The sequence below is a fragment of the Agrilus planipennis genome, unplaced genomic scaffold (genome assembly GCF_000699045.2).
Source record: "Agrilus planipennis isolate EAB-ADULT unplaced genomic scaffold, Apla_2.0 scaffold13, whole genome shotgun sequence".
Lineage (NCBI taxonomy): Eukaryota > Metazoa > Arthropoda > Insecta > Coleoptera > Buprestidae > Agrilus > Agrilus planipennis.
Window position 1 is genome coordinate 1,113,161 of NW_020439040.1, and position 23,033 is coordinate 1,136,193.

General features: G+C 34.6%; 1 protein-coding gene across 1 annotated transcript in view; it reads left to right on the forward strand.

Annotated features, from left to right (window-relative positions):
* Window positions 1–23,033, forward strand: part of LOC108744266 (protein Shroom) — a 221,593-nt gene that overhangs the window by 152,739 nt on the left and 45,821 nt on the right. Inside the window, exons 5-6 of the mRNA XM_018479950.2 lie at window positions 754–1,613; window positions 1,679–3,013. Of these exons, the coding sequence (XP_018335452.1) occupies window positions 754–1,613; window positions 1,679–3,013 (2,195 nt within the window). The remainder of the gene's footprint in view (window positions 1–753; window positions 1,614–1,678; window positions 3,014–23,033) is intronic.

The window sequence follows — 23,033 nt, forward strand, 5'->3', positions numbered from 1 at the left end:
AAAATGGTCAATTTTTCCGTGCAGTACTGTACGGATTATACGCTCCTCACCGGTTAAGAGTTTGGCCGAGAGTTGTCTCCTTCCTTTTCTGGCCTAGTGCTGTTCTTTTCTACTTTGCGCCGGTCAAACTTAAGGTCACATCGCTACAGAAACTAAACGAAGTATACTTGGTTATTAGTTACAAAAGGCCTGATAAACCCTGCTGACGAAAGGATATTATTCTATATCTACATATTTGTAACACAGTTATCTGTGTACCTAATACCCACCTTCTATTTGTCAAAATTGTGCATTACACTCTGCATTACGTAAAGTGTATTGCATTAAGGTTTTTGTTTATGCGAACTGGTCGTAAGAGAGTCCTCGTTGTTTAACGGAGTGTTTACTTGAATGTGTGAAAAATACACAAGTCGGTACGCATCGCCAATTGCACTTTCCATATGTTAACAAAGTGCGGGTTCGTGTTAACCAATATTGTGCACGTATGTGTGCGTGTTTACATTTGCGTGCAACGTGTGGTCACTTGCCCTGGTTAAGACAGACTTGCGTTTTGTGGGTTCGCAATAACAATTAGAACAAAACAATAACAAAAGAAAAAACAAATGAAACAAAAACAAAAAATAAAACCAATTTCTAAAGAGAATTTTATTGGTAGTTTGACACAGATAAATAGTAAGCACACTTTTTGGACTCAACAATTCCATCTTTCCATCTGTGCTAAATTCTACTAAATTACGAATATTTTTTTTTCAGAAACTAAAAACTGTGATGGAAAGGTGTGAAAAGATTCCTCCTGAATCTTACGAGTCGCGTCTGAATAAAATCAACGACCACATGTACCTGCCTCGCGTGGATCGCGACGGCAAACCCTTCGGCGACATGGAATATTCAGTGCCATCCCCTCCGGAACGCGAATTTTGCAAACCCCAACTCACCCAAGCCGATTTAGAGCAGTACGCGAGATCCTACCAAGATCCATCCATAGAGAACTTCTACAACGAGGACTCCAAAGGACCCCACTCTCACCTGACACAGGCGGAACTGGAAGAATATTCAAAAACCTACGACGAGCCCTTCGCTCCACAACATCAAAAACAGCCCTCATACGCGCAATCGGAAGGGTACCACAGTTACGTGTCGAGTAGCGATTCCACGTCGACCCCTTTCCTCGACAGGCTCAGACGTGACTCTCAAGCTGTAACGGCTCGCGCCCAATCGGCTGGCAGTTGGGACGAAGTGTCAGAACAGGATAACGGGTCCTCGAAACGGGAAGGACGGGACAGTGTAGTGACTACAGGATCAAGCAGTGGTTCCTCTAGTGAAACGTTGAAATGGCACGGTTCAATCAGTGACGTGTCGATAGCCAGTAGCACGTGCACCCACGCGACCAGTTCCATCAATCCTTCCACCTCCAGGCAACTGATAGCACACAGTGCCAGGGTGAAAACTCCACAGAAGCACAACTCCGAGAGCGTTCTCTACATCGGCAGCGACACCCAAGAGAACTGGACCGAAAGGGAGAAGCGTATCAACAACGCGAACAAACTCAAACTTTTTCCCGTCAACACGTACACTATGAAACCTTCAGAGAAACAGCAGGAGTACAATCAAAGGTGAGAATATAAATTTTGATTTTTCGTGTAAAGCAGTTCAATAAATTGGTTTGTTTTTGTTCCAGGCTTTCGTCATTGTCGACTCCTTCAGTTGCAGACAAGATTAGCGAACTCGAAAAACAACAAAAGTATTCTTATTTGGATCCCAACAAGCGACACAAAGTTCCTGATCCCACGTTGAAAGCCATCCAGAAGAAAGCTCTCTTATCTTTCTACGAAAGACACCATACGAGCAGCGGTTCGACGAAAGCAACGAACATTTGGAGATCGGAACCTCAACTGGCCCATTCCCAGCCAACTTTAGCCCCAGTGCCACAACCACCTCCGAGAGTCAATCTCCAATCACCTTCCAGAAGAGCTTCGTGTGCTTCTGACTACGCTTCTGGTACAAATTCAAGACGAAGTAGCTTATCGTCTCCACGAGAAGCCAAACAAGAACAGAAGCTAATAACGAAACACCAACACAGCAATTCATGTGGCAGTTTATCAACAGACTTGTTGGGTCCCATGATTGTTGGCCCTGCGATATCAGTGGACGACTGGGTACCTCAACAACCTCCCGAAAGGCCCCCGAAGAACCCGAATCTCAGAAGCGCCTTTCCTGATTTGTTTGTGCGGAGACTTCCGAGTCCCGATCTTCCACCCCCTTCACCTCCCAACGTTAACGAGGACGAAGTTATAAATAACGATGAGCCGTTTCCTCCCCCACCACCTGAATTACAACACCAAGACACAAACGAATGGCACGACGATAACCATAGTAATAAGATAAGGCAAGCAGCTGAGCCACAAGTTCAAAAAACCACAAATACTAGTAGGAGACTGAAAGACTTCGACACGGAAACCAAGAAGATTATGGAAGGAAGGGCGAAACCGATATCGAGGCATAGTTTTGGCCCCTACGACGCTCATTATCAGAGATCTCAGAACATAAGTCGACCCAATAAAGAAAACAGTGTCGACGAATCGTTTAGCAATAATGGAGACTTCCCGATCTTAAAAAGGGCTTACGAAAGATCAAGCGTAAGGTACCCGTGTGCCCAAAAACTAACACTGAACGGTATCGTGGCAACAAGTCAAAAAATTCCTTCTGGTCTTACTCCAGAGCAATACAGAATCGAACCGTTAAAACCCCATTACACCACCACGAACGACAATAATAAATTGGAAGAATTGAAAAAGTCTTCTGGGTCATTGTCGAGCGAGAACAAAGGTCAGAGGGCGTCTTTTGCGGAGAATCTCAGCCGGGATGTTCCACCCCCATTGCAACCGAGACAGATGAGGATTAACCACAGCATGAGGGTCAGAATGCCCGATAGGAGACCGATCAATGCCAGGAAGTCGCCACCAGATTTGGATAAATTGAGGGAGACCACCACCAAACCGATCTGCTTCCAAGTGTAAGTTGCATGAACTTCTTTTTATTGTCTCTTAATTATCTGCTTCGAATTACATCCCGTTACATGATTATTAGGTACTGATTATTTTTATGTTTTACGAAGAACAGTAAAATTTTCAATCCAAAGGAAACCAAAAACGAATTCCTTGATTGACTTAACATTCGTAATAGTCCATTCAGTGATCCAAAAGTACATCATTCAAAATCAAACTTGTTACTTCGTACTTATTTGCTTGAAGTCACCCTGGTTACAACACTGTAAATTATTTCTTGTTGTGTAGTCAAGTATTTATTTATTTATAAAGGATTTTTTCCATTAATGCCAATCCTGGAACGGATAATATATAATGTGACCTTTGACCTCCTAATGTTCGAAGAAAAGGAAAAGGGGTAGAAGAAGAAGAAACTTTAAATGGGTATTAAAACATTAAACTGTAACCGTTATTTTCCGGTAACAATAACGAGTGCTGGTTTAACGCAGTGCCGTCTGATAAAATTAATTATGGAGTAAAAAGTTAATACCTCCGATAATTGCAATTAGGAAATTGCTAATAGATCATAATCATAATCTTGTTACCGTTCTAACGGATCAAACAGATACAGTTTACAGTTTCAATTTTCGCAAATAACATAAAATCTTTTTCTATTTGTCTCAACTGGTTATCAGTGTTTTCTTATTTGCGCTATACTTATACGACACTTAACTGTTTATTGATTATTATATCAGTTCTGCACCTTTACAGGTGGTTCGTTTAGTCAATACTACTCAAGCATTTGGCTATCTTTAACTTAAGTGGCTTTATAGACTTGCCTGTCGATTAAAATAATAATAAATTAGGATATCCTTATATTTACCACTTATCTTGCTCTAATTATAAAAGTTGGTACTTGTTATCTACGTATAATTTTAGTTAAAAATGCGACCAGTAAATTTTATTTCTGTGCATTTTTATCAGCTATTATGGCGAAGAAAATATGCAAGGTTTTCTAGAAATATTTTTGGATTTTATTTTTAAAGGAATGTTTCAATTTTTCAACAAAATATTTATAAAAAATACATTTTGAGGACATTGTTTACCCCTTATTCAAATACCAAAAAATGAAAGTCGTAAACATCCCCTTTTTATATCTTTACTACTCCTTCCACTCTGAGTTATCTAACATCCTAGGTACGAGTTATCTGACTCTCTAGACACCGAAAATCAGTCACTTTTTCTAATCTTTCGTCTCCTACCTTTATATTTGCTGCTTCCCTAATTTCTGGGGGTATGATAAAATAAATCATTATTCCCTTTACTTCGTTATTTAGTTAGAATTTCGTTTTTCTTTTTTTGTTTGTTTTGATCCAATTTCTCTGCAGTTTCGTTTCCTGGATGCTGTAACGTCTCGTAAGTTACAATTATATTTAATTCGAAAGAGAAACGTGACTTCTGATTTATATCATTTAATTATTAATTTGAAGTAGAAAACTTGTGATTCCACATCGGTACCGAGAGTGCCCCCTCATTCTCGTTCCAAATAAATTAACTGCCTACCTATAAGGATCGAATCGCTGCTTCTCTTTCATTAATTAGCGTGTTANGACGTTGTTTTGTTTAAAAAAGAACAAGTAGAAATAATAATATATAATAAGAGGAAGAAGAAAGAGACCAAGTGTAGTCGCGTTCAACCTTGACAGATGTTTCAAGGCCTTTCGGACTCCCATATTTATTCGGGTCAACAATTCAAAATCCGATTGAACCGGGTAGTATACTTATAACTTAATATGCGATGTTATGGAATAATTTGGTAAAATAAGGTCAGTGTTGAACTTTCACGTATACACTTTTTCATTCGATCTGCCACACCACATCACGCCGTGTCGATGCCGTCCGGTATTGTTATGGCAGATGCACGGCGGAAGACCATCAGGAAGAAACATTCGAACCGCAGCTGTTGCTTTTTGTTTGTTATCGACCAAATAATAGTAATCTAGAGGTCCTTGTGCCGGGCGATATAAGTACCCCTCAGTCATCAATTGTTTTCATACTCCTACTGCGATTCTGCTAAAAACTGTTGTTAGTACGTTTGTTTTTATCGAAAAAAATCGTACACGGTAATCCTTATTAGGCTGATCGAGAAATTAAATTTAAACCATTTTATTTGTTAGGTAGGTATCATTGTTTAAATTTATTCAAAGTTCTATTTGCTAAACATTAATGTAGTTTGTTCATAATAGTATTGTTTTTAAAATTATTATGAAACATTGACATTCATAAAATCAAAACATGACCTTTGTTACCTCCAGTTAGATTAGTTCTTTGGAATTCGAAGATACGTATTGTAGGTAGACATGCATTTTGCCTATCAAGTACACGTTCAAGTACGAAAACAGTCTCTTATTTTGCATTTTCATTAAAAAAAAAAGTTGCAATTGTGAAACATGCAAAGTATGAAAAAGGCAGTTTTATAATAATTGTTTCTGTGACCTCATTTTTGACACGTTCCAACGGAAGTAAGCATGTCTATATTACTAATGAATGTAATTACTTATCAAAAGAATGTACATTATACAATGAATTAATTATAAACTGATTTACTTAAAAAGATTGAATTTTGTTTTACAGTTCATAAATTCAATTTATTTAAAATATAAGAAAATTATGGCCTTCTTAACTGATACTTCGACAGTTTATTTGTCTTTTAATGACTTGGATATTTTAATGGTATGATGTCCATTGGTCAGCTCATGGGTTGTATGTTGGGTTGCATATACAACAGCTCATATTTTATTAATTTAACGATCTGCTGAATCATTAGATTCGATTTCGCTCGCGTTTATTGTACTCGTATTTATTCGAAATTACTAAATTTTGCTCCAATATTTACTATTAGTAATATATTACTTAATAACAAATTATTATACATAGAATATTATTATTTTGTCTAGGTAAACTAATTTTAAATGTTATTATTACAATCACAAACGATTTCTGAAAAAAAAACAATTTGTGAAATACTTTCGTTAATTGGATATCAAATTATGAATTAAGGAACTTCTTTATTGTTTTGGTTTTTTTTGTGATGTGAAAGTAAAAATAGGTCAGTAAGAGGACATTAACCATGAACTTTTAAGTCACAAAATAATTACGATCGTATAAAAAACGAAGCCATTAATGTGGTTTTCTCGGGTTTGTACCTTTCCGGTTTGTCCTGCAAGTACGTCTGTCGGGTAATTACAATCACCTGTTTATTATGGGTGTTTAACAGAACGCTTTTCCAACTTTTACGACTGAAACGGTCTCAGATAAAAAATATACCGATGGGAAACCGCGTCTCAATAAATTGATCGCACAGAACGACAACCTCATGTCACCTATTAAACAACTCCAGTTAATTACCGACATTTTTTATATGACAACTTTTTATAAAGTTTTAGAGACTATAACGAAGCATGTGTTTCAAGTGTGCATATACTGAAAAGACTTCCTTGTGACCAGTCAGTAAAATATAAAATTTTTACCTAATTCTCATAAAATCGGCTAAAAAATTCACCAATTGTTTCGCAATATAATGATTTATTCTTTTAACTTATTAATTAATTTGTGTGCTTTCTTATGAAAATAGTATTGGTTTATAAAATAATTTTTCCGAAAAATTCGCAGACCTTTTCTGTTGATTCTTTTGTACTTGTTCCTTTAGTTATTGATCTTTTTCACCAATAGAGAATAGATACGATTTTTCACTAATCAAAAGGTAGGTGCAGCGTGTCTATTAGTTAATCACGCATTTTGCAAACAGTTAGCTACAAAAAACGCCTAATTATTCAAATATCGACAGGAAGATAGCAACAAATGGATGGTACATGTCATTCCTTTTTTGCCACAGGCGCTACCTACACAATGCTTTCCTCTGCATATAAATATGTAGATGCTAAAATACACGTAATATTACGTGATGGTATGATAGTGTAGACATACATACGTGTAAAGTCAATTTTAATTCAATTTTGTCCATTTTAAGATTTAAATTTTGTTTATTTGGTTATCTCTCGAACTGGAAGTTGAATTTCCAAAATTTTCTTTTCAAAAGAAAGCGTCAGTTTTTGAGTACTTATATGTCAATTTTTTCTCTTCAAAAATATTTTTTTTTTAACATTCTAGAAACATTTTGATTTGATTAATTGTTTTTTATAAAAGCAGTATTATTTTTAGTAGAAACGTTTTCATTTTCCCAAACAACTTCATTGGCGAAAACGTTCATACATGCATTGGTATCTACCAGATATTAATTTTCCAAATGAGAAACTTTGGCATTCAATTTTATGGCAAATGCCTTTTTGGAATAATTACTTAAACCACTAAACGATAAAAAAATATAACCTTTCGAAATACATTTTTCGCTTTAATGTAAATCATGAACCAACAGCATATCTAATATTTGGTTTGACATATTTAAGGTAAAACTAATCAGTAAACTGCACGTCATAGAAACATTTAGTGTGTTGCAATTTGTTAAAAAATATCGTTTGAATCGCTTAAAAAATCCAAGTGGGTATTTTCGACGTTGTTTTGTTTAAAAAAGAACAAGTAGAAATAATAATATATAATAAGAGGAAGAAGAAAGAGACCAAGTGTAGTCGCGTTCAACCTTGACAGATGTTTCAAGGCCTTTCGGACTCCCATATTTATTCGGGTCAACAATTCAAAATCCGATTGAACCGGGTAGTATACTTATAACTTAATATGCGATGTTATGGAATAATTTGGTAAAATAAGGTCAGTGTTGAACTTTCACGTATACACTTTTTCATTCGATCTGCCACACCACATCACGCCGTGTCGATGCCGTCCGGTATTGTTATGGCAGATGCACGGCGGAAGACCATCAGGAAGAAACATTCGAACCGCAGCTGTTGCTTTTTGTTTGTTATCGACCAAATAATAGTAATCTAGAGGTCCTTGTGCCGGGCGATATAAGTACCCCTCAGTCATCAATTGTTTTCATACTCCTACTGCGATTCTGCTAAAAACTGTTGTTAGTACGTTTGTTTTTATCGAAAAAAATCGTACACGGTAATCCTTATTAGGCTGATCGAGAAATTAAATTTAAACCATTTTATTTGTTAGGTAGGTATCATTGTTTAAATTTATTCAAAGTTCTATTTGCTAAACATTAATGTAGTTTGTTCATAATAGTATTGTTTTTAAAATTATTATGAAACATTGACATTCATAAAATCAAAACATGACCTTTGTTACCTCCAGTTAGATTAGTTCTTTGGAATTCGAAGATACGTATTGTAGGTAGACATGCATTTTGCCTATCAAGTACACGTTCAAGTACGAAAACAGTCTCTTATTTTGCATTTTCATTAAAAAAAAAAGTTGCAATTGTGAAACATGCAAAGTATGAAAAAGGCAGTTTTATAATAATTGTTTCTGTGACCTCATTTTTGACACGTTCCAACGGAAGTAAGCATGTCTATATTACTAATGAATGTAATTACTTATCAAAAGAATGTACATTATACAATGAATTAATTATAAACTGATTTACTTAAAAAAAAATGTACTTAGTCGAATTCTTTTTTTCTTTTATAGATTAGATAATAACTTGAAGGTGTAATTGGTTAGTAAAATTTTTAATTGGTTTTCTGTTACGATTCGGAGAATGAGGAATCCTCAAAATTATTATTTAAAAAGGACAAGAAAATGTTAGAAGCGTTCGAAATGTGGATACCGTGAATAGAGAAGGTTAGAAATGAAGAGGTATTAGAAAGAATAGGAAAACAGAGGACCCTATGGAAGTCAATAAAAAAAATGGGCGAGATAGGTTAGTAGGACACCTTCTCAGCATTCTCGGGCATGAAGGACTAGTCACAACCACATTAGAGGCAGAAACGGAAGTTAGGAGGGGTAGAGGTAGATTAAATTAGATTATTGTTCGCAAATAGTAAAAGATGTGGGATGTTCTAGTTTTAGGGAAATTCGAACATTAGCTGAGGATAGGAAATAATGGAAGTGCGTGTCCAGTCAGTCTTAGGACTGACGACCTTATGATGTTGACAATGTTTTGACCCTACCTCTAGCTGTACTTCCATTTTCATCTAATCGTTATGAATATTTCTAACCAAAAAGAAAATAAAATAGCAGAAGTTTTTTGCGATCTGTCTGGGACTAATTCGTGCATTTCATATGTCCAAATGGAAGTCACTACACCATGTTATTATGGTACTAAACTTAGCATTATTTGACCCGTTTTCCAAAAGAATCGCGAGCACCGCTTTAATAACAATTTAATAACCCACAATTATGGCACATTACACCTGGTTTTCTCGGTGAAGGCCGTCAAGAAACCAGCAGAATATAATTATTTCATTCTTTTTTTTTTACCTCTTCTTATGTTTCGTTCAATATACAGATAGATAGATACGCATAACCGCTGCTGCGACCTCTTTGGGGTATTTGATTGACTTATTATAATGAGTTTTGAATTAGGTACTACCGTGCTAATAACAAATAATAGTATTACCTACTAGAAAATTGCCAATAACACGAAAATTATATGTCTTATAATTATCGCTAACAAAACTACCGTATTACACAACGTTTTATGTTCCGATGCGGCACTGTAGTCAGCAAACAAACGAAACAACGAAAATAATTGAGCAAATATGAAGTTATTGTCGAGCCATGAGCTTGTCAAAGGCAGAGAACTAGAATTTTCTTTGCTTTCAAAAATTTGCATAGGCTTCTCAATTCAAATATTTTAATGTAAATCTTACAAAAGTTTCTGATGCTTTGTTGGATTAAAGAGTATCTAAAAGTAGTCCAAATGTGAAATATGTGTCTAACTTTACAGAATGCCAGATGTAGAAATTTGCTACTAATTGTGAATTTATCAATTTTTGAAAAGTATTTTTTCGTTTAACGATACCGTCTTCTGTTAAATTAAACCCACTACTTGATGAACACGTATATTTAACAGAAAATAAGTTCATTTTGATAAGACGGTACCCTTAACCATAAAAGACTTTGACAAACATCAATGAATTTAAGAGTAATTGCCTGCAGATGGCGTTCAGCAAGCTGTATGCAGGTATTAGTTGAACGCTGTTGAATGCCAGCAAGTAAATTGGTTGAAGCTGTGTGCGGCGTGCCGATGAGATCTGTAGATATTGATCCATGTGTGACAGATTCGACAGAACTTATATTTTGAAATAACTTGACCAATTTGTTTGAAACTCGATCCCTAAATCCTATCCCGGCTCTGACTCTATTCTTGCATTTTATGAGTTTGCGGCGTGCCGATGAGATCTGTAGATATTGATCCATTTGTGATACTTGACCAATTTATTTGAAACTCGATCCCTAAATCCTATCCCGGCTCTGACTCTATTCTTGCATTTTATGAGTTTGCGGCGTGCCGATGAGATCTGTAGATATTGATCCATTTGTGATACTTGACCAATTTATTTGAAACTCGATCCCTAAATCCTGTCCTGGCTCAGACTCTATTCTTCCATTTTATGAGTTAACATTTAATTAAGAGAAGCACACTTCTGTAAGGAAAGTGAAAGAAAACTAACGGCGGTTGAGTTACACTGTTCCGGAAAATCAAAAGCATTGTCTTAACGATTTTAATTAGTACCGCATTGCAGATAAAAACTGTACAAGTTTACATGCATCTCTTTGTAATAGGACGGATGTTCGGAGGTTTGCATTATTCCATCGACCAGAAAATGGTAGCAAGCAGCTTTCTTTCTACAAATTGCCGTCCGATTTTATCGGGAAGTCCAGTTCAAAAGCGTGTTGTTTGAACAAAAGGAAATTATGTACCTATACACTTTATCCAATTGGAATCTAACTGCTAAATAATTATATAATTTGATGTTATTCTTATTATAATTGTTATTTAGAAAAGTAATTTTCAAAATCTCTTACTTAATCTCTTAAATTAACTCAAACTTAAAAGAAATTATACTTACAGTTAGGTAGTCATCAGCAGGCACTATTTTCAAAATTGGCTACAGTTTTGGATTATGTTATACTATTTATTTTCGTATTTGAAATACAAAATCGCAACCGTATATTTAAATAGGTTTCAATATACATATACATATTTGAAATTTTGATTAAAAATTTGAATATCTACCTAAATATTTAAATTCCAAACACTTCAATATTTAAATAATTAAAATATTTTCGAGCCCTACATTGATTTCATGAACAATTGACTCTACAATATTTATATTGATTCAAAGTGGTCATAATCATCATAAGATCGTCAGTCCTAAGACTGGTTGGACACTGATCTACACTCTCCTATCCTGAGCTAATCTTCGCATTTCCTTAAAACTTAAACAACCCACATCTTTAACTATTTGCGAACAGTAATCTAATCTAGGTCTACCTCTACCCCTCCTAACTCCCGTCTCTGACTAGACCTTCATGCCTGAGAAGGTGTCCTACCAATCCTACCATCTCGTCTACTTCTTTTTAAATTTCATAGTGACCTCTGTTCTATTTCTTCAAACACCTCCTCGTTTCAAAGTGGTCAATAAGAACTAATGATAAATCAATGAATAGGAAAAGATGATATGACTAGTTTATTTTTTTCTTTGTGGAAACATTTCTACGTTCTACGATTTTATGGTTCTTGTGATCTTAGGGAAAATGTTACCGGTGTAAAAACTACATGTTTAAATTTCCCAATTACAACTTTCCTTTGTCAAATTTCAGAAGTCGTTTAAAACCTTTACAATGTACATATTTTTTTGTTTGGCAATTATTCGCGTAGTTATTAAATTTCTCCTGGCGCATTTAGCGTTCGAAAAAGAAGGAACCTCTAGAGGTCATTATAACGTTTTTGATCAACAGAAAAAAAAAATTAACAAACAACAACGTAACGCGATTGTTGCGTGACCAAAGTGTCGAAGTAGAAACATAGTTCACATGATGGCAAATTTTTTTACTTCGTAATAATCATACACGCCGGCGGTGGCGGTAGCAGTAGTTGTTTTTTTTTTATTGTAGTAATATTAAAATACAGTCACGCGAACCTTTTCTTCTTTAAATACGCCATATCGTAAACGAAAGGAAAGGAGAAAATTGGAAAGGAGCTGTCATAGATTTTTGAAAATTTCCTTTGTTTAAACAAAAAGTCAGCGATGACTGGCTAATGACCTCTACGGTTTGTATTTACCGTGAAAATTTCGTAACAAAAATGTTTAATGTCGAGGCCGAATCATAAAGAAAATTATCATAAACCTACTTTTTACTATTACTACTATCTATTATTAATTAGCTGTACTTCTTTTGCCCATTGTATTTATTAGGCATATTTTAAACATTTCCAAAAATTATACTACAAAAAAAATTAATTGACCATTTTTTGATTAAATAAAAAAAATATATTTTTATGAAATAGTAACTGTGCACGTTGTAGTTAAATTATCAAGTAGGGTAGGAAATACATATATAGTGGTGCAAAATGTACGGGGTAGGAAGTGTCCCAGATTCTATATTTTGCCCAGTGACTACAATATCGACATAAATTAAAATAAATTGTCAGATAAATACGAAGAACAGATTAAATGGTTTGTAGAGTCAATCCCCTTAAACCATCATCATAAGGTCGTCCTAAGTCCTAAGACTGATTGGACACGTACCTCCACTCTTTCCTATCCTGAGCAAATTTTCCCTTAAACCAATAAAACACTTTTCATAGCGGTCTTGTATGACTCTCTCAGACCGTCCCTGTTTTTGTCGCGTCTCAAGTTTGTGTAAAAGTTATTAAGATTTTTATGCTTACGTTTCCTTTAACTAGCCGAAGTCTAATAATAAATAATCTATATTGCAGCATCGGCTATTTTAATATTAATCACACCTCTGGTCTGGGCTCGGACTTACGATTAGCTAGAGCCATTTGCGACAATTACCATTCTACTTATATGGTCACAGGTTTAGTTGCGGTAGTTTCCAACATCTGATTGAAAAGTCCGTGTACAACTGCATACGCGTTACTTTAATTATCCAAATCCAACTTTTCCAATTAGATTATTTCATTAAAATTCCTGCATTATTATGGGTACTTGAACTACACTAAAAACAATAGAGTTCAATATATTGACCCTCGAAATCGATTTTTAGAAAATCTTTGTGAAAATTCACAAAAGTTGATAATAATTTAATATGTTATTCTTCTTATTTTTCTAATTTTTTTTTTAATTTATCCCTAGTGGGTTTTTACATCAGGGTTAAATCGCGAATGGTCAATTTCAAAAATTGAAAAAACTGTGTATGTTTCGAGCACGTATACGGTGTGCGATTTTCTGGGCTTTGGGCGTTTCTCAGGTACCTGGAAATAGGGCAAAAGGAAAGTAGGAAAACAAAGGGTGTTGTGGAAGGCAATAAAGATGGTAGAATATTGTCTGAGAGATAAAGGGCTAGTTAGGGATACGTTAGAAGCAGAAACAAATTAAGAAGTAGACAGAAGGATACCTATTTGATTATGATATAACTCTGTCTGTTTGTATGTCATTTGTACATACAAATAGAGTCTAAGGCATCCAACTCATTGTAGCACTTATCAAGTATTAATGGTAGTACCTAGTATTCGATTTTTAATCAGCTTTCACAATTAAATTGAATAATAATTTTTATGTAATAGCGAATAAAATAAGTTCATTGTTGCAGAAGCTTCAAGTATTAAACTCGAGCAAAGAATATAGTGTAAAAACTGATGGCGCTTTTTATACCTCGGGCAAAGTCATCGACTTGAAACAAACTTATCTGCAGTTGTTAGTTCGCATTTTAATAGGGGTATGTTTTATCGAAGCAAATCTAAATTATCCAGACCCGGGGGAAACAGTCTTGAGTTCACTCAGTCGAAACGGAGTTCTAGTTCAACAACGCCAACTAGAATTATCCCGTCTACGCGTCCTATCTGCACGTATACAAATGCATAGCATAGAAGCTCCTGCTACATTTACGTTAGATAAATGCGTATCATACAATAGGTGCTCTTGTTAAGCAATAACTTGTTGCAGTTGTCTTCTTTTCATTGTTTTTTTTTGTATTTCCTTTGTCTTTGTTTCCGATCGGCGCAATTGCACAAGTAACTATAACGTATTAGGTATATTAAAAATTAATAGCAATAATTAAACGTTGAGGGACTAATATGACTTCCGTGGTAGCCGGGAATGCATGTGAAGCGAACTAATCAGTTAATAGAAGCGAACATTGCCCTGTTTCTTTGAATCGTGGGCAGATGGTAGTCGATAATTAATGTCGTTAATCTCTGAACTTATATCGTTAGGTTGGATGGGTTAGGATGGAGTCGAACAATCGTTTTAATTAAAAAATAGTGGTACCTGCAAGTTATCTATACCGAATTATAGACGCTAGTGATAATAAAAGATATAATGACTAAAAGAATTAGCAACTTTCTAATGTTTGGACAATGAACCAAAATCACGTCATACTTTGTTAATGTCATATTTGAGTAAATGCGAAATGACTAATGAATTTCGTTGGTAAAACGTCCATGTTAGGTTACAAATATTCAAGGAAATTCCATAGATTTTCCGTAAAATCCATGCTTCTGTATGTTTCCTTTGTTAGACCATAAAATTTGTTACAAAGCTATCAACAATTTGAAACAATAATTTGGTTAGGTGTTATTAAAAAGGACTTTTGTATCATCCAACTTTATATCCTTACGTATTCAATTGATTATTACATTATATTCTATCTAAAACGATAAAGAGTTTATTGCTCGATTCGGAAACGTTTCGTTACTTTATATTAGGACTCCTTCAAGCATCTTCAAAAGTAAGTGACAGTACAGTAATAAAGCATTGTAAAATTGACCAACTAATCATTTGATTGATTACATTCACCTTAAAACTTTTCAGTCACATAAGTTTTGAAGGATTTTTATACCGGCAGTAGAATAAAAGTTACTTCGGTCCTGCTCTAGGCTCTAGGATTCATGTAGGTATCCTTATTAAAAGAATAAACAGATAAAGGATCAACGTAAAGCTTCTTTGGTACAAGAATATGTCCTGTAAATTCGTAAGCGTTTCGCAGCAAAAATAGTGTTCAGATCAGTGGTATCCTTCTCTTTGTATTAGGTATACTTTACAAAAGTACAGGTTAAGGATTAGCGCATAAAACTCTTTTGTACAAACAATTATCCTGTAAATTCGTACAATTTTTGCAGAGACAACATTATTCATTCAGATCAGTTAGATTATGCTCTATTATTATTGTATTTCACCAATGTATCTATATCCTTGTAAGAATAAATAGATGAAAGACTAAACCAAAGCTTTTTAGGTGAAAAAATTTATCCTGTAAACTCATACAAGTTTCGCAGTGGTAATATATTTCAGATAAGTAAGATCCTGCTCTATAAGTATTGTATTTTACCCAATATATCCTGATTATAAGAATAATCAGGTAAAGGACTAATACAAAATTTATCCTAGAAATTCGTATGACTTTTACAACGCCAACGGAGTTCAGATCAATAAGATCCTGCCCTATAAATCTTATATGTACTATACTTTTATAGTATATCCTTATTATCCGAAAATTCAAGAGAAGGACCAACAAAACTTTTCGCTACAGGATATTTATCCTGTAAGCTTATACATTTTTTTACACCTCCTCACAAAGCCGATAGATTTCGGTTCCGCTCGTTCCTGCTTTACAAGTCTTGAACTTTATAACATTATCCTTTCACTCTCTCTCTCTCGATTGTTTCTGTTACTCCTTCGATATAACATTGTTCGATCTCTTTCTGTTTCTCGGCGCCGCCGCTTTTTGTTGGAAATGGGGGGCATACTCGGGCTTCGGCGCTCGTTTGCTTCCTTGCTGGGTTAGCTAGGTAGCTTCGCGATGCCAAGCTCAGTTGACAGCTAGCAAAAGGAGTTGTTGTAGTTGTAATCCACGTAACGTGCTCGTCGGCTGCGATGATAATAATTGGAGTAGTCACTAATGAAATATAATAACAAGCGCGAATCGGGTGCGTCTTCATTGCGCGATTTTCGCAGCTGATAGTTTTCCCGAAGATTTTTTTCGCCGCGAGCGTTCTCTTGTTCTTTGTGATTAATGTACTTAATTTTTTATTATCTGGGTGAAGTGTATCAGTTTGTTAGAAAACGAAAAATGGTTTTTGGAAGCGGTAGCAAATTTCGTATAAGAAGGTACTGTTAATTATTAATAATTAATAAATACATATTTACATTCTCATACGTTTTTATTTCTCGTTTAAATGCGTATGTTCGTGTTCTAAGGTTAAACCAAACGTAAAAAATTTTTTTATTTGCAATATTTAGCATAAATGCGAAAATATATTGAAAAATATTGACAGCACATAAAATTAAATTTTCATTAGTCTGTCAAATTGACTAAATAATTACTGTTTAGTAAGCACATTATTAAAAAAAGATTATGTAAATATTTTTGGAATATATAGGAAGTATGATAGTTTCTGATGCTAAGAATAACCATTTTGTTTAGACTAACGACGATCGAAATCCAATATGCTTAAAATGCAAAATTCAGTTCAGGAACAATTAAATCAAATTAAATTGTTTTAATGTTGTAAATAACCCTGAGCAGTCTGCCTCTAAAAATTAATTAATTATTTGTTGACCTCCATTTATAAAAAAAGGATTTTTCTCGCTAAGTTACAAATATAGAATCATAATTTCATATAATAAGTCTCCAGCTTTCTTATTTAGAGAAATAAAACAAAACAATTATTATTATCTTACCTTTTCATCACAGTATCGGTGTAACTACAACATAATTACTTTCTTTAATAATAATATCTTGCATTAGCATTAAATCTTTCTCTTTTTGTGTCAATTAAATCCAGAGAAAATCTTACCGGCGATGAAAAAGAAAGGGGTGATATCTAACATAATTGTTCATTGTACAGTAATTAGAACTGAAAACTTTGTTAAAGCAATCGCCGTCGACAATACCGCGATGTGGGAAATGTTTTAATTGATGTGGAAATTTTCAAAGGTAATTTGTACATTAGCGTTTCTATTGCGCCTGTATCTAACTATCCTATCGCCTGCTGTATTTCTTCGAGTTATTAAAGACTTACATGCTTGGTAAGGAGAGATTTTCCACGCCGAAGAACGGCCTCCGATGCGCGCATTTCCACGCATTAATGTTAAGATGAGAGAGCTTGAACATAATTTATAATTCAAGTTTGCGATTTTATTGCTTTTTACTTTCCAGGTAGCCAATTGTAAATGTGGCAGTAGGTAGCCTCACGCTCAGTGAGAACAAATGAGATTCTTTGTTTAGTCAGTGTCGTGGCTAGAGGGTCAACCTCAGGGGCGACTGTTAGAGGCACAAAACAAAACATAACATTTCTTGAGCTACCCCAACGTAAATAGGAATAATATACAGAAAAAAATAGTATTTTTAAAAAAGATCAACGCTTTTTCTCAGGTGATGTCTTTTTCTACCGTAATCACATGATTGTAACTTAATCGAATAGGAAAAGACAACACGAACGAAGTGAATGTTGTAGTGGCCTTGTTCTTCCAGGTTTATACTTGCAGTTTTTTTTAAATACATATTTCTTATTCACATTAAAGACAGTACAACTGTAGGGATAGATGTGCAAGGGCAAAAGATTAGTATGCTTAGATTTGCAGATGATATAGCAGTATTAGCATCTAGCAAGGAGGACTTAGAAATAGCTTTAAATAAAATGGAAGCGGTACTGACAGATCAGTACTGTATGAAAATAAATAAAATTAAAACTAAAATACTGGTATGCAAGGAAAGAAAAAGTAGGGAAAGAGCGAATATAAAGATAGGAGACGAAAAATTAGAAGAAGTGGCTGATTTTAGATATCTAGGAAGTCAGATAAGTCAGGATGGAAGGAGTAGTAGGGATTTAAAGCAGAGGATAGCGCAGGGTTGAGTCGCCTTCAATATAAAGAAGTCAGTTCTATGCTCGCGAACAGTTAATTTAGAAATTGGAAAAAGGTTGTAGATGATATAAAATCGTTACGATATTCAGAATTTTTCGATCGATTTGATTCAAGCAACTGAAACTATTACTATTAGAAACAAAAGCTTCGTGAACACGTCTTAGAAGTACCTTCAGTAAAATTTAGGTGAGATACGTGGTTCCATTTAATAGATTAATATCCTGCTGTACTATTACCGTCTGCAAACGTTTTACCTTAATTACCCATCGGAAAAGCGCTCAAGGTTATTTTCATCTTCAACAGCAAGCAAGCTATTTATCAATGTCTCAAACATAACTTTCTTTTTCATTTGACGAGAAAGACTTCAATTATGAACTAGAAATGGTATCTGTCTATTATACTGTGGTGTAGTCGTTTATAGTGACGAAACGTAAAGAAAGAAAAAATTGTCAACATGGAAAGCGTTGCAATAGCATTCGTTGTGTTGAGTTATCATCTCTTTCTCCTTCTTAACGTTCACTCTGTCTTGTCGACGTTGAAGTATCTAACGAAAGTGCTCTTGTTTTTTGTTTTTTCCTTCTTTTTTTTATTTCCCAAGTAGACTTGATGTCGTGCTACATTGCACAGATACATATTCAAATGCGAATGCAAATGCTGCTTCGAACGGCCTGGCTTTGCATTGCATTGCGTTGCCCTGAAAAGAATGTTATAATAAGTTATCGTTGGTTGGTACGATAGGACTTTCAAAACATAGGGCGCTGGTTCTTTTTGTTTTTTATTGCTTCTCAGGGTGCAGTAGATGCATCTGTATGCAGTTCGCATGATGATATTAATTATTTGTTGAGTATAGTATACATATTTATGTGGGTGGTACATGTGCCGAAAGCATTCGATTAGATGATTAAATCGTCGATTTTCTGTACACACAACTATAAACATTAAACAGATTTTCATCGGTCAAGGTGTTATTATTACACTTTGATGGGTTGCACACGTTTGTTATGCAAACTAAAATATAAAATTCTCGAGATATATTACAAATTAAACTTCAAGCATAGTCAACTATTTTGAAAAAATTGGACTAACTACTAAACAACCAAATAAATATGAAGGATTATGATATACCGTGTTCACAGTAAAGGTTACTACCTACTACATCGCTAAAACACAACCATTCGTTATATAGTTGTTCACGTAAATGTAACTAAACGTACACATAAATAGGAGAAGCCAATATCCAATCTAATCTAATCCAATCCATTCCAATCCAATCTAGTCTAATCAATATATACGAAGAATCCGATCGATTATTAATTATTTTCAAAGGAATATATTGCTCGATAGACATATTGAAATGCTGTTTGCTATTATTTAAATGCAAGAAAACTAATTGCTATCATCTTTATCACAAGTTCTTCTAGTCCAAAGATTAATAGGATGGGCGCGCGCTTTCATTTCTTCATATCCTTAGCTCATCTTCGTATTTGTCTTTCGAGGTGGGTCATCTGACATTATGACAGAATATGAATGGAAGGGTAGTGTTTCAATGGGGCATTTTCAACTCTATTGTTAGTTTTTCCGGTAGCATTTGAAACATAAAGTTGTGATTAAAAGTAGAAAAAATTCATATTTTTCTAGTAAACAATATTGGACTTCAATATCAAAATGAACGTATTATTCCTATTATATAGAATTACTCAGAATCGAGTCTTATACGTTTAAAATCGAAGAAAAAGTTTATCCAACTTTGACGCCTCCTGCCGACTAATTGAAACACTGTTCAGGGACATCCCCTAGTTTTTTTTTTAATTAGGTACTCACGTACCTAATTATTAAGTTCGCATATGCGTTTTGGAGCATGCACAGACAAATTAACGAAGTAGTTAATGAACGTGTACTTTTTGTTGTGTTTTGTAAAATAAAAAAATTAGTACAACAACCGTATTAAAGTAGGGTACGCAGCAAATTTAATTATCGTATTAATCTCTTTTTTTGCTCTTCTGTTAGATATCTACCTACAACAACTACATACTATAGTACAGTTTCATCCGACTATAATTAAGTATTTATCTGACCCTATTGCTTTAAATTATATGTGACCTAAATTGGGCTATTTGTATTACACTTTAGTACCTATAATAGACGCTGAAGACACTTTACACTCCAATTATTGTTTCAAAAACGTTCTATTACAACAGTATAGACACATTGTTGTCAAATAGTTTACCAACAGCGATATTTCTTGACATAATACTAAGGTATAATGATACCAATCAATGATAAGATCACACACAATCACGAGAGCCTTTTGTATCCACGGGGCCGTTATCTGCAACCTAAAAAGCCCTTAAGTAGATCTGCCTCTGTACAAACTACATCTTAAAGGAATATTTGCTTAAGTAGTTACAAAAATGTAGTCGTAGATTTGGTCTCATAAATCGTTTAGATTCGTTTCAATAGCTGGATCTACCTATCTAACAATAAATTAACTAAATCGTAAATACCTATACACTTGTTATTATTTTATTGGTAATTTATTGTAGTTGATTATTTAACAATGTTGGCATACATAATACCAGATAATTACGTACGTTCGGCCTTTGGTTTTTAGTTTTTAACCTTCGTTACTCGACATTTCTTTCTGTCTTTTTATGGGACTACCAAGTACCTAGAGACATGTGCAAACGTGCAACGTGATCTACAACTGCATACGCCTTTTTCTTTTTACACTTCCGATATCCAAGTAGATACCTAATACGTAATACTTTATTTAAGTCACCTAAGACTTTTATGAAATCTTTTTTTCAATACAAACGTCTCAATTTTTGTTGATATTTAATTAAATTGTTTTAACAGAATTTAAATTCTTTTTTGCAACCCCACCCCAAAAATTACAATGTATTTTTAATAATTCCGTTTCAATCAAATTTGTTTTCCTTTTTCACCAAAATTTCAAAGAAGAATTCGCTTCAGAGGCAGCCAATAAGCCAGTACGTATTTGCTTGCACATCCACATGCAAAATAATGCAACTGTTTTCGCTTTTTATACTATAAGTAAACTTGTAATAAATTTCCAGAAAACACACAATCGCACACGCCATTAATAATTCATGTGCTTATTTTATTTGTTCAATGTAGGTAGGTACGTTTTGTACGCATTTATTTGTGCATGTACTGGATATCTCGAACAATTCCAAGGCGATTGGTTTTTTATTATCTCTGAAAATGCAAATTGTTCTTTATCCGGCCCTGTAATACTTCGGCTTGTTTGGAATCGTATTAGAGTCATGTCACTTAATTAATAATAATAATAATAATAATGAATAAAAAATAGATCGATAGTTCCCCACCCACATAGGTACCCCAAACAATAGAAAATTGGCGTGTTATTGATGTCAAATTGGAGTAGATACCTAATTGTGCACATGGCCTGCAAAGAATTAACCTCATTTTAAACTCCTTCATTTTCTCTAAACTCACGTCAGTAACGACCTTCGTAAACATGCCCAGAAAATTTGTATACCACGTAACAATACTTGCCAAGCTATATTATATATAAAATAATTCGAAGCGGTCTGTATTCTGTCGAAACTGCCAGACGCGGATCGCGATTTCGATCTTTTTGGATCTCATCAGCGCGTCGCAGGCAGCTTCGACAGAACACAGACCAACTTTTACCTGCTGTCTTAACAGTGCGTTTTAGAAAATACTACGAATAGCGCAATAAACGCCATCTGTAGCACGATGCTACATTTTAGGATTACGTTTTTATATTATGTATAATTAATATGTATCTATATTTATTGTTTTGTATAAAAATACCCAATAACTACAAAGAAAACAGAATGATTTTTCACTTTGTACAATCTATGATATTCCTATTTGAAAATGCCTAGTGTCTTGTAAGATAGGTCAACGTGCAGTCAATAAGTAACATTATCTATAGGATTATTTAGGAAATTGATCCAAGGTAACAGTAAGTAGACTCTAGTTACTTTAACAGGGGTGGTTCAATTACGTTTTGCTATCTAAGTGTACTATTACATTTACACCGTTGCCGATAGACTGAAATATAAAGGTACCTACTGTGGTGATGATACCAAAAAGGAGTTCTATTTAACACATTTGGGGAAAATTTGCGTAAATGGCGCTATTCAAAAGCTTTTCTCCTACTTATAATCGATAATCTTGAAGAAAAAGCAAGTAAGTAATATTTTATTCGATGAGATGAGAAGTCGTTCACCTCGAACTGACCTGCATGACGGTAGTAAGATTGCTACTGCCGCTGCTGGTAGAGGTAAATGGTCATTTTTCACCGTTGCTTCTCGTTGCAAGTTGAACATCTCGACCAGATCATAACATAAACTGCTACCGCGAAAGAAAGACCCAACTACTGTCGCCCATGAGACAAACCCAAGACGTCGTTGCTGTCGCCGACTTTGATATTACTGTATATCGACTTTTTTTTGACAAAACTGGTCGATCAACAATTACATGCTTGTAAGTACCTATATATACACACACACACACACACACCCGCAACATGATCCACGTGTGGGAAACCGGATGAATTAGGATCAATATAATGATCGATCGATATTACAATGATCGGCGGCGAGTGAAAAAAAGAAACAAGAAAATGACGGAAGAAACGCGACGAATCCTTTGCGCAATTAAGTAATGTTAATTTTTGTCCATGACTTTCACCATCAGGAGAATACTGACGACAGCGACGCAACGTTAAAGATAATTTGAAGATCATCGATCGATACTATCGATATTCAGACCATAGCCGTCACGACGAGTACCTACCAAATTCTTTCCCTTTAATAACAATTTACCTGAATGTGGAAAAAGGTTGTACTCAAATTCACTCTCATTGCCTAGATTATGTTACAGCTTTTGTCTAAGTGATCAAAGAAAATCACAGGAAAACTTGGAGCACGGCAGACGGACCCGGAATCGAACGGGGGTTCTCCCGAATGCTAAGCAGTGGCCTTTCTTGTTGATAAAATTATCGACCACGATATTGAAGATGATAACATTATACTAAACAGTATTTTTGTTT